This window comes from Mus musculus, chromosome 10 (assembly GCF_000001635.26).
Source record: "Mus musculus strain C57BL/6J chromosome 10, GRCm38.p6 C57BL/6J".
Taxonomy (NCBI): domain Eukaryota; kingdom Metazoa; phylum Chordata; class Mammalia; order Rodentia; family Muridae; genus Mus; species Mus musculus.
The window spans coordinates 69,905,108-69,921,529 of record NC_000076.6 but is presented as its reverse complement, the minus strand read 5'-3'; the positions used below and the strand labels follow the sequence as shown (position 1 = coordinate 69,921,529).

Here is a 16,422-nt window from a genome sequence, read left to right as displayed (position 1 = left end):
TTCCTTTCTCTCCCTCCTCTCCTTCCCTGCTGACTCCCCCGCCCCCTTCCCCCCATGTGTAACTTTCTTGTAACTTTTTCCACCTCGAGCTCACCACCACAAAACCCATTTGTTGCTTTTCTAGGGACTTGAAGTCCTTTCTTTATCGGCTCAGAGACCTAAGTCAGGGAGGAACTTGCTCAAAATAGCTAAGCCAAACTATAGTTAGATATTTTACTCAGAAAGGCTTAATTCTGGTCTTGCGGAATGCAGAATCCATCCCGCCCCCAACCATCACCACCTCCACCAAGAGACTGCGTTCTGTAACATTAAAAGGTGAAATAGCACACACAAAGCCCCTCCAAGTAAACAATAGCCCCCAAGCCTCCAGATGACGAGATCGAGAGCAGACAGATGAGAAACCAAGAAGGGTGTAATTTGCACAGCCCACTGATTAACCAGGAGCTGACTGCTCTGTAGAGACAGCACTTAGCAGTCAACCGTAGACAGCATCAGCTGAGCTTTAAAAGGTGGGTTTTTGATCACAGCAAAGAGAGACAATGAACAGTGATAAACAGTGAGCTTTTCAACCATTATCAGTCTTCATGGCAGGACAGAGGGTGCGATCGGATCACTCGAATCAATGCTTCTATTTATTGAGCATTTACTGTGTGTTGCGTGCTCTCTATAGTATCTCATTTAATTCTCTCCACCTACTATCTCTGCGTCAGGACCTAGGAGAGCACTTTGCAACAAGGGAGGCAAGTTATCCAAGGCCACTGAGCATTTGAGAAAGATGGGATATCAGAGGCAGGAGATTAGGCGCTGAGGCTCTTGTTCTGACTCCTCCTCAAAGTCCACTGAGCGAGTCCTGCTGATAGCGGGGATGAGCAAAGCTCTCAGAAGGCCATAGATGTCTGCCTTGTTCCCTGTGTGATCCCCAGAACACTGGCCAGCACAGTGTGGGTGCTCAATAAATATTTGGAATGATTGACAGATCAGGTACAGCCTCTGAAGAGGTGAGCTACAGTTCCAGAGTGTGGGGGTGGGGGGACTTACTTTTCACCAAAACCTCCTGTACTTTGGGAATTTTGAACCATGTGCATTTATCACCTAGTCAAAACAAAATGAATAAAGTCAATAAAACAAAACAGAACACAGGCACTGCAGATCAATCAGATGGGCCACATGTTCTGTCTACTACAAACACATACGTGACAGACACAAGCCTGCCAGGCATGCATCAGGGTGGACATGTGTACCAGTGGACACCCAAGCAAATATGGACAGGAAGCTCTCCCGCCTCACTTGCTTCTGAAGGAAATGGGACACACAAAGAGAAAGAACACAGGAAGACAAAAACACAATATCCGCGTGCCACTCCGAAAGCCGTATGCATCAGGAGGAATCTGGAAGTTTGTACTGGCCACAAATCCCAGAGCTCAGTTTGGAAAACCATTGAACTTAACATTTTACTAGTCAATTACAGCCATCTGCTAGGCCTGTGGACTGTGCCAAACTAGGTCTCCTTCCTGGGGGGAATTCTGGAATCGTGAATATGCCAACTTCAGAAATAGCAGCCTTCCATCACATGCAGCATTTCTTACTGTTTACGTCAAGTTTCAGCATACACAGCAGGCTCTCTCGGCTGGCTGTGATGTCATCGGTCTGTGAACTAACCACACTGAATATCCAGGTAGTAGAGCCAACTATTGTGCTGAAGGCACCCAGTCTCCAATACAGAGGGCCAGGAACCGGATCGTGGTGTGGATACCACACTGCCGCTGGTCAGTGCTGTCCATCTGACAGACTGAGCACACTTTACAACATGTGTGCTTCATTTAACCCTCGCTGGTTTCTATTTATTTAGTGCCTCTATGTGTATGTCACAAGTCCGAGGGGATCTTTGGAGTCCAGAAGAGGGTGCTGGCTACACGTGGGTGTGATCTGAGTGGTGGGAACTGAACTCAGGTCCTCTGGAAGAGCAGAAAGGATTCTTAACCATGTGGTGCCATCTCTCCCAGCCCTGTCCCTCACCCCTTTTATGAGTGACAGGCAAATGCATTAGCTCACCTCCTCAAGCTCTCTTGTCAAACCGTGGGCAGAGTCTGGGCTGGAACAGACAGTTGCCCAATCCCTAACTCTATGTATCCATACAACAATGGCAGAGGGGGAGCAAGTGAACTGCAGATCACCCGCGGGTGCTCACAGGAAGGTGCCACATGTGATGGAGAACTTTGCCAGGGTTGAATGGTGGGTGTGTCCGTGAAGAGGGTAGTGAGGAGCTGACCTCTGCTGGCTACAGGTCCCAGCACAGGGTGGCAAGTATGGGTGTGCCCCGAGGACCTTGGGCAGCAAGCTTGATGGAAGCCACAGCAACTGGGCAGGGGAACACTGGTTGAACCATAGTTTAAGGTCCCTGGGCATGGGTTTTAGAGTAACTATGGCTAGCAGGCAACATCTATCCATTGGCACACATGCAGTTATTTTGTTGAGACACTTCTCTTTTTAGACTGAAAAAAGGGAACTGATTTCTGCAAGTTGTCCTTGGATATCTACACTTGTTCATACACGCGAGCGCGCACACACACACACACATTTCAAAAAATGTAACAAGAAACAAGATCTGTTATACACTTTTTTGCTGATGATTAATAAGGACTATAAAACATAGATTATATATTTCTTAACACTTTTCATTAAATCAAACCATATTTAATCTCTATAATCTCATCTAACTGTCAGAGAAGGCAGTTCAGCCTAGGGCTTAGGATGCAGTTCAGTTGGCAGAGACTTAGGGTCTATCTCCCACCTCTGTGCGTCTAATAAACTGGATGTCATGGCACAAGGCTGTAATTCCAGTACTCGGTAGGTGAAGGCAGAAGGTCAGAAATCCCAAGTCATTCTTAACTATATAGTGAGTTCAAGACTGGCCTGAGGGGCTGGAGGAATGGGCCTAGCACTTAAGAGCACCAGCTGGCTGGAGAGATGGCTCAGTGGTTAAGAGCACTGTCTATTCTTCCAAAGGTCCTGAGTTCAAATTCCAGCAACCACATAGTGGCTCACAACCATCTGTAATGGGATCTGATGCCCTCTTCTGGTGTTTCTGAAAACATCTATAGTGTACTCGTAGACATAAAATAAATAAATCTAAAAAAAAAAAAGAGCACCAGCTGCCTTTCCAGAGGACCTGGGTTTCATTCCTAGAACTTGTCTGGCACCTGAAAACCATGTGTAACTCCAGGTCCGATTCTGGGTCCCTTGGACACCAGGGATGCATATGAACAGATACATATGCAAGAAAAACACCCAAATACATAAAATAAAAATAAATCTATCTTAAAAAATATTGAACTTGGTTACCTATGTTCCTGTCTCAACATATAAATAAGTGAGTAATGAATTTACAGCCTAGAAAATCCAAACAACAAAGACACTCATATGATGCACTCCTTTATCTTCTATTGTTTCATCCTTAATAATCAAGAAAGCAGGAAGGAAGCCTGGTGTGCTGGCACATGTCTTTAATCCCAGGACTCAGAGCCAGAGGCAGGCAGATCTCTGTAAGTTCAACATCAGCCTGGTCTACAGAGTTCCAGACCAGCCAGACAAACACAGTAAGATCGTGCTTGAAACAAAACAAGCAAGCAGAGAAGTGAACAGGAAGCACAGAAGGAGAGGAGAGGAGAACAGAACCCGGATGCGCCCAGACTTTCGTTCCCAATGCTAACTCTAGTGTAGTTATGCAACAGCGGATAAGAAGTTACTTAGATCCCAGTTCTCTCTCTCTCTCTCTCTCTCTCTCTCTCTCTCCCTCTCCCTCCCCCTCCCCCTCCCCCTCCCCCTCTCTCTCTTTCTGTTCTTCAGTTGGAAGGTAGAACCTGTGTTCGCTCATGCAAGGTTACTGTACTCAGAGAGGCGGGAGAAGACTGGAGGTGGGTGGGATTTGTAATTTGGGCTTTAAGTGGCATCTAGGCCCTTCTAGAAGGCACACCACACCATCAAGCACACCAATTGAGGACCCTGTAATGGGTCAGGGGCATGGCTCGAAGCAGAAGGTCGGGGGTGGGGGACTGAGTAGCTCTGCCTCCCTCTTCTCTACCTGTCTCCTCTACTATAGATCAGCAAATGGTAGGGACTTTCCTTGAACCTTTGGCTTCTAACATGTCTCGGCAGGCAGAGTTAGCCACCGAGACCATAAAGTAAATGGTGGAATACAGTATCTTTTCATTGTCTGTCTCCAAAAAAAGGGGACAACTGTTGGCTAACTTAGTGGTGGGCTAAACAGGTGATTCTAGAAGCCAGAAGAGCTGAGGCATCATCAGGGAACCACCTGTTCCACTCATCTAGTCCCTAGATCTTGGCTTAAGATTCTGGCTTTGTAGGTGGCCACAGAGGAAGAAAGGGGTTTGACTGGCCAAGTTCACACCCCTCTGAAACAATGAACTGCAATTACCTCATGGAATAAATGACTCTGTTCAGGTGATCGATTTTTTTTTAAGAGTACAAAGTCGATTCCCTTCTTTGCTTTTAAGGATTCTGTTCCTTGTAGCCAGGGTGTGTTTCTCTTTTAAAACCACGCAGCAGTTCATGGCTCCCTAATCCGGGCTGCAGAGTGTCTGAGGTCGGCACACATGACTCAGTGCTGGACGCTTTCCCAACGGGGCAGTGAGAATGTCCCCCGTGATCTTGGCTGGGTTAATAAACAAACCCATCCCAGAAGAGAAAAGGGATTTGGTGTCTCTCCTACAGAGGGGTGGAAAGAGCAAGCAGAGTAGACTCTGTCATTTTTCTCATGGTTGCAATGCTTGACCTGGATGTAGAAACTCCCCTGTGTTACCTCCCTTAGGACTAAGTGTCACGATGACTTGGGCATAAACTTTTAAGCTGAGGATGGAATCCAGATAGTAGGGAGTGTGAAATCACTTTCCTGATCCCATTACGTCAAACCTAAGCCACTGGTAAAGTTGACTGGACCACGACTCAGCTGCCAGCGACAAACTCACTCTATGAAATCAGAACCAGAACACTGGCAGGATTAGAACACTGACTGCTATTTGCATGCAGCACTATCATGCCAACTTGTTCTCTTCCTGTGCTTGTATGTCCTTATGTGTACAAAACCTATATGTGTAAAGAAATCATGCAGCCCAGAAGATAGGCGGTGACATCATTCCTCAGAAACTGTCCACTGTTCCGCTCCCACTGGCCCAGAGCTTACTCATCTGACTAGATTGGCTGACCAAGCATTGCAACCATGAGAAAAATGACAGAGCCTGCCTCTGCTTGCTCTTCCATGTGCACCAGAGCAGGGCATCAGATCCTATTGCAGATGGTTGTGAGCCACCATGTGATTGCTGGCAATTGAACTCAGGACCTCTAGAAGAGCAGTCAGTGCTCTTAACCTCTGAGCCATCTCTCTAGCCCCCCATTTTTTTAATGTGGCTTCTGGGTATCAAACACAGGTCCTCTCTAAGTGAGCTACCTGTTCAGTCTTGTCTGTGCATTCTTTCTTAGCTATCCATTTTACACCAAACCCACTCTAGCCCTCCTTCACCTCAGTTCTTTCATTATCTGGGTATAGAGCATGAGAACCCATTATTAGGTAAGGAAGGTCCAGGTAAACAGCCCGCAAAGGGCCCACTGTGTGGCCCAAACCTGAGATCTCTTTGTGCACTTAAACTGTCACCACTAAACCAGGTGGAAAACACACACCTCTTGGTTTGTTTCCAGCCTATTCCTCAAAGGTATATACATACAAGTCCACACCGCATGAGGCCTCTATTCTTACCAGAGCTCAGCCTGGGGAAGTCACAGGATTAGCAACATCACCCTCTGTTTCTCTCACCATCCCTTGTTCCCAGATGCTCAGCGCTCTGCCTCCCCTTGCCCATTCATCCATGCTATTCCCTGGGTCCAGCATCCAACTTCTCAGCAGTAAGGATGCTAACAGTGGGAGAGAGGCTAAGAGTGGGAAGCTTGGCCCTTCTACTGCATGGGTCAGGTCATCAGGTCAGGATGCTCAGGTGGACAGGCAGGGAAAGGGAAAAAAAAGAGGAGCAAAAGAGTCTGCAAAGTTACAGTTCATTTGGGCCAGTAATTAACTGTCTGCAGTGCAGGCACTTGTAGCTTCAGGCTATCTGTCCATCAGGCAGTGCATGGGTAGTTCCTGAACCTCACTCGACCTTAGCTTTACGGGGAGAAACATACTGTGTATCTTTCCTATCCTATATTACAGCTCTGAGCTCAAATCTGTGACTCTCTCCTCAATGCCATGAGTGGATGTGGTTGGTGTTGAGCTAACTCCCCATTACTTATGTATGCTCCCCTGACTCTCTCTCTCTCTCTCTCTCTCTCTCTCTCTCTCTCTCTCACACACACACACACACACACACACACACACATTTTTTGAGACACAATTTCTCTGTGTGTAACCCGATCTGGAAGTCACTCTGTAGATGAGGCTGGTCTCGAACTTAGAGAGATCTGTCTGTCTCTGCCTCCTGACTGCTGGTATCAAAAGCATGCACCACCATCAACCAGCTGATTCCTACTTTCAGAGAAAGTTTCTCTGATGGATGCTATAACTGGAACCTGCTCTCCCAGATTCTTCCTCCCCCCATCCCTTACCACACCCTCCGTATACCCTTTAGCAGTCTTCTTCCTCTTCTACGTCAGTATACATAGAAGTTTCCAGACCTGGGTTACTTCCTGTGCTCTGTATTGATGCCCGCATCTACCAATGTCTGGCACTACCACCCTGCGTCCTCTTCTGTGTGCACAGCTGAATGTAATTTGGGGACTCGGAACATCTGTGTCTGACTCCTACCAGCCTACCTCCCCAACAACCGCTCTGCTACAACCTCTGCTGGTCCAAATTCCAGCCATTCTTCAACATGTTTTCTTCCAGGGTCCTTCAGAGGATGTTAGGAATCTCTCAAATTTCCCTACCTACACCGTGATCGCCTCTGCTGCGATGCCTCTGTGGGTATGAAATCTCGCCAAGAGAACTAAATTCAAATCCCAGCTTTCTGGACAATGTAAAGCTGTGGACATACCACACACCTGCCTGATGCTCAAGGTAAATTAGGACTCATAACAAGTTCAGTGCGGGCTCTAATTGCGACTAAATATAACTTGGGAGAATAATTGTAATAAGAATAGCCTGGAGTTACTTTGAGAGACTTAAACATGACAGAGTCAGTAAATGACACTCAACAAGATTTTACTACTTGTGAACTCTAGGCTATACCTTTTATTCAAGATCACATTGAAAACCTAAATGAGCCATGTCCTCAGGGGCTTCTGGCCTTATTACCACACCAAAGCCACGTTAGAGGTTGAGAGCAAAGGCTTTGGCTATTAGCTCGACCTGTGTGTGATTTTAATCTGTGTTCCTTGATTGGAGCCTGGCCCGAGCTGTGACCCAGCTATGTGAAGCTAAGGTGGTAGATGCCTTTAAACAAGGACAGCTGTGACCGGGTCTCCAGACTGCAACAGTGGCCAGCATAGATCTACTCTTGTACAGCAGGCTGTCCAGTTTGAAAGAAATAAACAAAATGAATCACATGCTAAAATTACAGGCTGGGGATGAAATCTAGCCTCTTGCCTGTTTCCATAAATACTTTCAGAGTCCCATGGCCACACCTGGGTGTGTGGGCAAAGATTTTGGGCTGTTTGTGTGCACAGAGGGAAATAAGATGGAGCCTAGACAGTTGAACTCTGAGAATATTTATCACCGACCATTTACAGAACTACTCTATACTTACGTGCCTGAAACAAAGGACTGATTCTGTTAGGAGGCAGAACCAGGAAGGGCTCTAAAAACATGATCTGATGCAAGTCGAGAGAGGCAGATCTGTAGACCTTAGGTAGGGACTTAGATGAGCCTAAGGACAAGGGAATGCTGAGAAGTTTGTGTTATCTGTTTGTCTCTACATTATTCTTTTGGAATGTATTTGTATCGTGAGGGAACAACAGCTACTTCTATTGTGAGGTACACACGCACAAAAGTGCACATCAGCACACTGTCATGAAATAAACACCATCCAGGCCAAGAACCAGATCACTGATCTCTCTGCTCCTCCATCGGTATGCACCCCTCATCTGATCCCAGCCCATCCTCCCTTCTTGTGGAGACCACTTGCTTTAAAATAGCCTTTCCATTGTAGTTTTCTTTTTCTGCTGTTGCTTTGGCTTTTATTCTGAGACAGGGCTTTGCTAGGTAGCCCAGGCTGGCTAAGAACTTGGGTTCCTTCTGCCCCTGCCTTCTGAGTGCTGGGGTCACAGGTGTAGTACATATGTTGCCACATCCAGCAATTGTCTTCTTGTCTTCTTCTTCTTCTTCTTCTTCCTTCTTCTTCTTCTTCTTCTTCTTCTTCTTCTTCTTCTTCTTCTTCTTCTTCTTCTTCTTCTTCCTCTTCCTCCTCCTCCTCCTCCTCTTCCTCCTCCTCCTCCTCCTCCTTCCCCTCCTCTTCCTCCTCCTTTTCTTCCTCTTCTTTCTCTTTTTCTTTTATTATCTCACTATGCAACTTTACAATACTGGCTTATTGATGTGTGTGTGTGTGTGTGTGTGTGTGTGTGTGTGTGTGTGTGTGTGTATCTGGCTGCCTTTCTATAACCTACAACTCCACCTCTGGACCTATAGATCTATTCTCTCCTGAGGCAAACACCTATGCATATCAAGAGGGTATCTGTAAACAGAAGGCTTCCTTGCAATAGCTTCAAGCTGGAAAGAACCCACATTGCCATCTACAGGAGGGCAGAGACCTTAGTTGGGTTATTGTAAGTTCTTGGTGGGGTGTTACACAAACATGAAAATGAACACGTTACAATTACCCAACAACAGGAGTGAAAGCCCAGGAGGGTCAAGCTGGGAGGCAGAAGAAATGTAGAGTTGTAAGGACCTCTTTAGAAGCTGGGTGCACAGCTGAGCATTGGGGGTTGGTCTGGTGCTGCTATGTAGTCAAAATGCTAAATTCTGTACCCCAAGATCTGGTTGCTCCCAAATTCTTACATATACATTGCCTTTATTGTATAAACCTTGCTCCCCAATTTAAAGCTATTGGTTAAATAAAAGTGGCTACAACCAACGGCTGGGGAGGACAGAGGTAGGTGGGTCTTTGGTTACTGGGCTTGGGGAGTCACAGGTAGGGACCTTGAAGAGAAAGAGGGTAGGAAGAGAGAGAAGGAGGAGAAAGGAGGAAAAGGGGGAGGAAGGAGGAAAAAGGGGAGGAGGAGGAGGAGAAGAAGAAAGAAGATGGAGAAAACGTGAGGTCTCCATTAGATGTAGTGGACCAAGAGCAGGTGCCCAAGTGATGGAGCAGAAATAACAAAGGTGAGACTCCAACAGCAAGTATTTGGGGACCACAACTAAGGAAGTAGCCAGTTTAGTGTTAGAAAATAGATTAGGGGGGCTGGAGAGACAGCTCAGTGTAAGAGCACTGACCGATCTTCCAGAGGTCCTGAGTTCAATTCCCAGCAACCACATGACGGCTCACAAGCACTTGTCCGATGCCCTCTTCTGGTGTGTCTGAAGACAGTGACAGTGTACTCATATACATTAAAATGAAGAAAGAATATAGATTGGAGATAATTCCCTCAATAATTGTGCTAAAGCTGAATAAGTAAATCTTAGCCTCAGTCTCATTCAATCTAGCTTCCAAATAAATAGAAATACGTATGTTAATTTACAGCTAAGTCTACGGGGTTAGAACAAATGACAGCTACACAAAAGGCACCCGCTGGATCCTGCCACAGGGAAGCTCCTGAGCTGGTGACAATGGAGAGGAGAAGGCAGACTTGAGAGGTTCTATGGATGCAGAAACAGAGCAGATAAGAGTTCCTGGCTGGCTGGACATGAACGTGAGACAAGGGAGACTCTGGAGCTTCTGCGTGGGGGTTAGGCTACGTGGGAGGTGAAGAAGCTTGCAGGAGATGATGTTCTGGAAGGAAACACTTAGGGTGTGATGGATTGATTATCTGTGAGGGTCTACGTGGAAAGGCACAGTGTGGAAGAGCAGTTAGCCGTGGCTCAGAGGTCAAGGGTACTGGCTGCTGTAGTACAGGGTCTAGCTTTGGTCCCCAGCACCGATGATAGGCAGCTCTTAACTACCTGTAATTCCTCCTCCAGGGGAATCAAAGTTCTCTTCTGGCCACTGTAGGCACACGCTAACACACGTATACACATAAAGCAAAGCCAAATCTTTAAAAGAATGGAGAAGGACCATTGAGCTCCCATGTGCATGTGAGCATCGCTCTGTCCTTCTGACCTTCTGAAGTAAAGGACCAGATGCTTCAAGCCCCTGATGGTTTGGCTCGGTGGACTGAAACCTGGAACTTCCAGCTCAAGCAAACCCTCTCACCTTTAAGTTACTTTTGCAAGAGTTTTTGTTTTGTTTTATTTATTTATTTATTTATTTATTTATTTATTTATTTATTTATTTTTTTATCACGGCAACTGAAATGACGCTGAGACAGGGTCTTCCCTTCTAGGTTTTCAAAGTTATCATTTTGAGCTTACCTCCAGGACACACGAGCAGCTAATGAATGTCCATTTGAAAGGTAAGCAGAGAAACCCCAGTGGGGGGGAAAATGAAGAGAGACACTGCCCACGAGGTATTCCCCAAAATGCTAAAATTTGGGTAGGAGCAGTTCCCACTGGTCCTATCAACAGTAACACCATGCCCCGCCCTCCTCCTGCCTCCTGGTCCTATCAACAGTAACACCATGCCCCGCCCTCCTCCTGCCTCCTGGTCCTATCAACAGTAACACCATGCCCCGCCCTCCTCCTGCCTCCTGGTCCTATCAACAGTAACACCATGCCCCGCCCTCCTCCTGCCTCCTGGTCCTATCAACAGTAACACCATGCCCCGCCCTCCTCCTGCCTCCTGGTCCTATCAACAGTAACACCATGCCCCGCCCTCCTCCTGCCTCCTGGTCCTATCAACAGTAACACCATGCCCCGCCCTCCTCCTGCCTCCCCAGAGGTTAGCTAATCTTTCTGGCTCCCTCCCAGGCTCAGAAAGCCACTCACATAATGGCTCTGTATCTTCTTATGATTACCAGAGAGATTGGGCAAGCAGGACCGTTCCTGGTAGGCCGAGCCAGCTTCACACTTCCCAGACCGGTCCTTCAGACTCCCCTTCATTTTGGATTATGCCAAAGCAAATTATATTTACTCTCTCCTGAGTGAGAGTGCTCTAGGAGGATTACAAAAAGTCCTTTCTCTGAGGGCCAGAGACATGGTTCAGTGGGTGAAGATGTTTGCTGACAGCCACCCCCCTCCCCATACTACAAATTTTAGAAAATTCTTTGCCCGAGTTCTTAAAATCTACCCAAAACTCTATCTGTACTTAACTGCCTTTGACCATGTGCCCTGGCCTGCTTCATCTTCATACTAAGATAGTGGGAAAGAGGCTTATTTCTATTGTCATGTCAGTAAATTCTTTAAAAATATTATTAGCCACAGGGGTGTCTGTGTGTGTGGTATGTGTATGTGTCTGCGTCTGCGCTGTTTGTCAATGTGTGGGATGTATGTGTGGGTGGTATGTGGGTGGAGTATGTGGTGTGTGTGTGTGTGTGTGTGTGTGTGTGTGTGTGTGTGTGTGTGTGTGTAGGGCAACAGGATTCTTCCTTGTACGTTGATCACCTTATTCACTGTTGTAAGGTGGTCCAGCTGTCCAGTTGACTTGGGGGATCTCCTGTCTCTTCTCTCTAAGCACTGGGATTACAGTTAGGCCCTCACACTTACTTGTGAGCTCTGGAGATCTGAACTAGCCAAACTCTCAGGCACACGGGGGCAAGCAATTTAATTGCTAAACCATCTCCCTAGCCCATAATATCACTACTTTGTGAAGAACACGATTTGTTCTTTCTCTTAAATACACACTTGGTTTGGCATGTATTTGTGTGTGTGTGTGTGTGTGTGTGTGTAGGGGGGCTCACATGTGTGTGTAGCTCTGAGGGTGATATTAGAAGTCTTCCTGAGTTGCTCTCCACCTGATTCTCTGAGGCAAGTACTCACCAGAAATCAGAGGTCTTTGGCATGTCTAGTACAGCTAATCTGCTTGTCTAGGGGGTGCCATATATCTGACTCCATGGTCAGGTCTAGGATTTCAGGGAGATGCCTTGCCCACTCTGCATTTATGGGATTCTAGGGATCCAACCTCCAGGTCATCACATTGAATGGCCAGCTCTTTCTCTGTGAACCTGTTCACCATACACTTTTAAAAACCAACGAACAGTGTGAACAACCCAGACTTTAATTCGTTGAACATCGAATGTTCCTGGATCAAGAATGCGCTGAATGATGTCCTCACTGTCCAAGGTACCATTTCCTAAATTTTATTGCTCTATTGTATCTTTCTATTGCTGTTTTTCTGAGACAATGTCTCTCCAGATAGCTCTGACTATCCTGGATATCTAGGTAAACCAGGCTGGCCTTGAACTTGACCTCACAGAGATCCACCTACCTCCCAAGTGCTGGAATAGCTTTCTTGTATCTTCCCCTATCCCTTCCTGATAACTATTTCTACCACACACACACTTAGCTTTTCTTTTTCTTTTAGTATTTGCTGTCTGCATTCAAGCCTGGCAGAGATTTCACAGCTCAGTCAAAATGTAAGCAACTTCAGACTAGATCCTCCTTCCTTCCAGGGCTGTGGCCTCCTGACCTGGATCAGTTTCTCTGCCCGCTGCTGTCTGGTTTCTATTTTGCATGGCTTCATTCCATTTGCCATTGTGTGGCGTCTATTGTTCTTTAAATGTCATTATACTCCATCCCATTAGAATTCCACAAGCTAAAATAACATTGACACTTTGTTTCCCAATTTGCAAAAATATACACATTACAGGAATTTACAATTAAGGTCCAAGACAGAGGTACTATGAAGCCCCACCCCAACCCCTACTCCACCCTCTGTGATCACTCCACTCACAATGATAGCTCCACCTCGTGAGAACTCCACCCTGTGAACACTCCACCCCCTGTGACTGATGGCTCCACCCCTGTGGCTGACGGTTCCACCCCTTGTGACTGCTCCACCCCCTGTGACCACTCAACCCCGCCCCAAACTAGAAAGCACCTTGGTTCTCGATCTTGACCTCAACTTTTCTCCTTCCTTCCATCGCCTCTCTCTTCTCTCCCTTCACCATCTCCCTCTCTTTCTCCTTCTCCCTCTCCGTCATTCCCTTTTGCTTTTCTTCTTGTTCCTCCTTCTCTTTCTCATGTCTTTATTTTCAAGTACAGACTCAGTTGCAGAAAGTGAGAATCTGAGTGGCGGTAGAATAAAGAAGACGATTCTTATGCACTTGAAGGGTCACTGTACACAATGGATACGGCTTGGGGTGGGTGTTGGGGTGGGGGTGGGATGCCGAGACTGCTACAGTGTCTACAGCCCCTTTTGCCCCCCTGTAAAACTCACTCCTCAAAATCTCCCAGTTCTATATAAGGCCAATCTGTCTCCTGTTTTGCTGATTCTGTTCACATTTCCATCTTTGCTCTCTGTATGCCTCCTCCTGAGACATTAAATGGCAGAGCTGTTTAGACTTTTTTTTTTTTTTTTTTTTGAGGAACTAACTCAAACGTTAAACATACGTGTCTTACCTATAACTAATTTCTCAAAGGAGACCAAGAGGAAGAGGAGGAAGAAGCAAAGTAGAAAATGGTGAAGGGAGAGACTTCCTGATGTTAACCCTTTAATATCTATTCCTTCCTAATTTAGGGTTTATACTATTTCCCATAGCACAAACTCATCCTTGAGTTTATTTCTTGAGATAAGCTGCTAATAAGTGTTGCTTATAAATGGTACTGACCAGGCTTGCCTAAGACCCCAAGGATCAAAGGCATGTACCACTATACCCAGCTAGTGGCTGTATTATCAAGGACACATTCTCTCTCTCTCTCTCTCTCTCTCTCTCTCTCTCTCTCTCTCTCTCTCTCTCTCTCCCGTTTGTTTTCAGAAAGTTTCACTGTGTAGCCCTGGCTGGCCTGGAACTCACTCAAACTCACAGAGATTCTCCTGCCCCTGCCTCCAAATGCTAAGACTAAAGGTGTATGCCACCATACCCAGCTCAATGACACATTTTCACTGTCTCCCACAGAGAAAGCAAGCACCCCGCCTTGCTATGTAGTTCTGTATTGATCAGACTACATCTCCAGCCTTGAGCTCCATTTTAGACACGCAGATTCCTGATGGACATATATGAGTGGAAGCGCACACTGGAGAATGACCCTTTTGAGGAGGGGAACAGTTAGAGGAAGTGCCTGTGACTGGCCTGAACTGGAGACAAAGATGAAAACTTTGAGATACTTTCTAACACCTGGAAGAAAGATGACTCAGCATGCAAAGGTGCCTGCTACTGAACCTGATAACCTGAGAGTTTGATCTCTCAGGTTCTACAAGGCACAAGGACAGAACTAACTCACATGTAGTCCTCAGACCGCTGTATAGTACCTACCGTCTGTCACGCCCCAATTCTAAATAAATAACGAAACCTAATGTATGCATCAGCCTGGCCAAATATATCAGAGCCAGAATTTCTAGATAGAAGTTAGGAGTTCAAGGAAGTAGGGAACTTTTATTTTATTTAATTTTTAACTTTTATTTGTTTGTTTAGTTTTGGGTTTTTATGACAGGCTTTCTCTGTGTAGCCTGGCCTGTTCTGGAACTTGCTCTGGAGACCAGGCTGGACTCGAACTCATAGAGATCCCACCTCCTACCTCTGCATCCTGAGTGCTAAGGATTGAAGGTAGCTGAGGCAGGGGACTTTTAAAGTTTATTTAAATTGAAGAGGGAAATTTGAGACATTTGGGCAAAGATTGTTCTAGCATAAAATCTAGCTACAGGGATGTTCAAATAGACTGACCTTCAGGACATTTTGTGGTAGCTAGTTCAAAATCCAAATAGCGCCAACAATCCATTAACATACCCTCAGAGGACAAAACAAAGAGTTTAAAGAAAGACAAAATGATAAGTATAAGCCACTCTGAATTTCAAGTTTGCAAATATAAAGGAAATGACTCTCATTTCTTTTTTTTTTTTTTTTTTATTTTTGGTTTTTTGAGACAGGGTTTCTCTGTATAGCCATAGCTGTCCTGGAACTCACTCTGTAGACCAGGCTGGCCTCGAACTCAGAGATCCGCCTGCCTCTGCCTCCCGAGTGCTGGGATTAGAGACATGCGCCACCACTATGCGCCCAGCTATGACTCTCATTTCTACTTTATTAACTAAATTAAAGTTTAGAGATCCCACTTTCTCTTGCTTTGAAACTATTTGATAACTGATCCATATAAACAAAGCAGTCCATTCAAACTCGGCCTCTCATCAGGGTGGTAATCTTGGCTATTTTGTTAAAAGAGGAGAAAAATGGCTATCAGTGACTGTCATATTGTATTTCATGGGACTTTCACTTAGGAAACAAACTTTGACCTGTTTTGTTGTACACAGGGAAAACATCACTTTTTTTCTTAAACCACGTTACATGCACATGAGTGTGAAATATGTCAAGAAAATGTACTGTAATAGCACAGAACCGAGAGACACTCGAACTCTCACAAGGACACGACTGGCATCAGGTAGGAGAGAAAAGAGAGGTAAGCACACTATTGAGAAAGAAGCCTGTAAAATGAAAAGTGTTAAAGCCAGTTATGATGGACAGTCAAGAATCCTGACACAACTTCAAGATTGCCCTTCCTATGCCCATCCAGCCACCAGCATCTCTGTGTGCCAGTCTAAGTGGCTTAGAGGATGCCACCGAGATTACAGCCTCTTGGCATCAGGTAGATTTTCACACTACTTATGCTCCCAGTGAATTTGTGCAATCAAAGAAAGAACCAGTAAGTAAAATCCTGCTAAGACTGATACAAGCAGGAAAAGGTACCATGTAAGGGGGGTGGGGTGGGGGAATATCGAGGAAGAAAATTATTTTAGAAGATAATTGGATTCAATCAATCAATCAGTCAATCAATTTAAAAAGTCAAGGGCCTGGTAGCACATGCCATTAATGTCAGTACTAGGGAGGCAGAGGCACGTTGATCTTTTAAGCTCAAGATCAGCCTGGTCTACATGAGGAGTTCCAGGACAGCCAAGGCCACATAGTGGCTGGACAATAGTGGCATACGTGGGAGGCAGAGGCAAGTGGATCTCTGAGTTTGAGTCCAACCTGGTCTACAGAGTAAGCTCCAGGACAGACAAGAGAGGCTACACAGAGAAACCCTGTCTTGACACAAACAAACAAACAAAATAAATAAATAAATAAATAAATATACATTCAATATAGTAAACATTTCATTATTTCAGTGAAGTTCCAAAAATCTGCCACCCTTCCAATATTTACTCACTTACACAATGGAACTTTTCCAACAGACTTTTCAAACATGTCATATGCACATGTATATGTGTGTGTATGTGTGTATACACACACACATGTACATGCGAATGC

General features: G+C 45.7%; 1 protein-coding gene and 1 long non-coding RNA gene across 51 annotated transcripts in view; one reads left to right on the top strand and one right to left on the bottom strand.

The window, feature by feature from the left end:
- Positions 1 to 15,802, top strand: Gm33361. Its single transcript, XR_380548.4, has 2 exons — positions 1 to 12,307; positions 14,083 to 15,802. It is a non-coding gene; the product is annotated as a predicted gene, 33361 (long non-coding RNA).
- Ank3 (ankyrin 3, epithelial) overlaps positions 1 to 16,422 on the bottom strand; it is a 493,951-nt gene that overhangs the window by 105,907 nt on the left and 371,622 nt on the right. For 19 of the 50 annotated variants that reach the window (XM_011243299.2, NM_146005.3, NM_170688.2 and 16 more), the window contains one exon: positions 1,039 to 1,092. The exons of the other annotated variants lie outside the window; for them this stretch is intronic. In XM_011243299.2, coding sequence (XP_011241601.1) covers positions 1,039 to 1,092 — 54 coding nt within the window. The remainder of the gene's footprint in view (positions 1 to 1,038; positions 1,093 to 16,422) is intronic. 50 annotated transcript variants of the gene reach the window in all.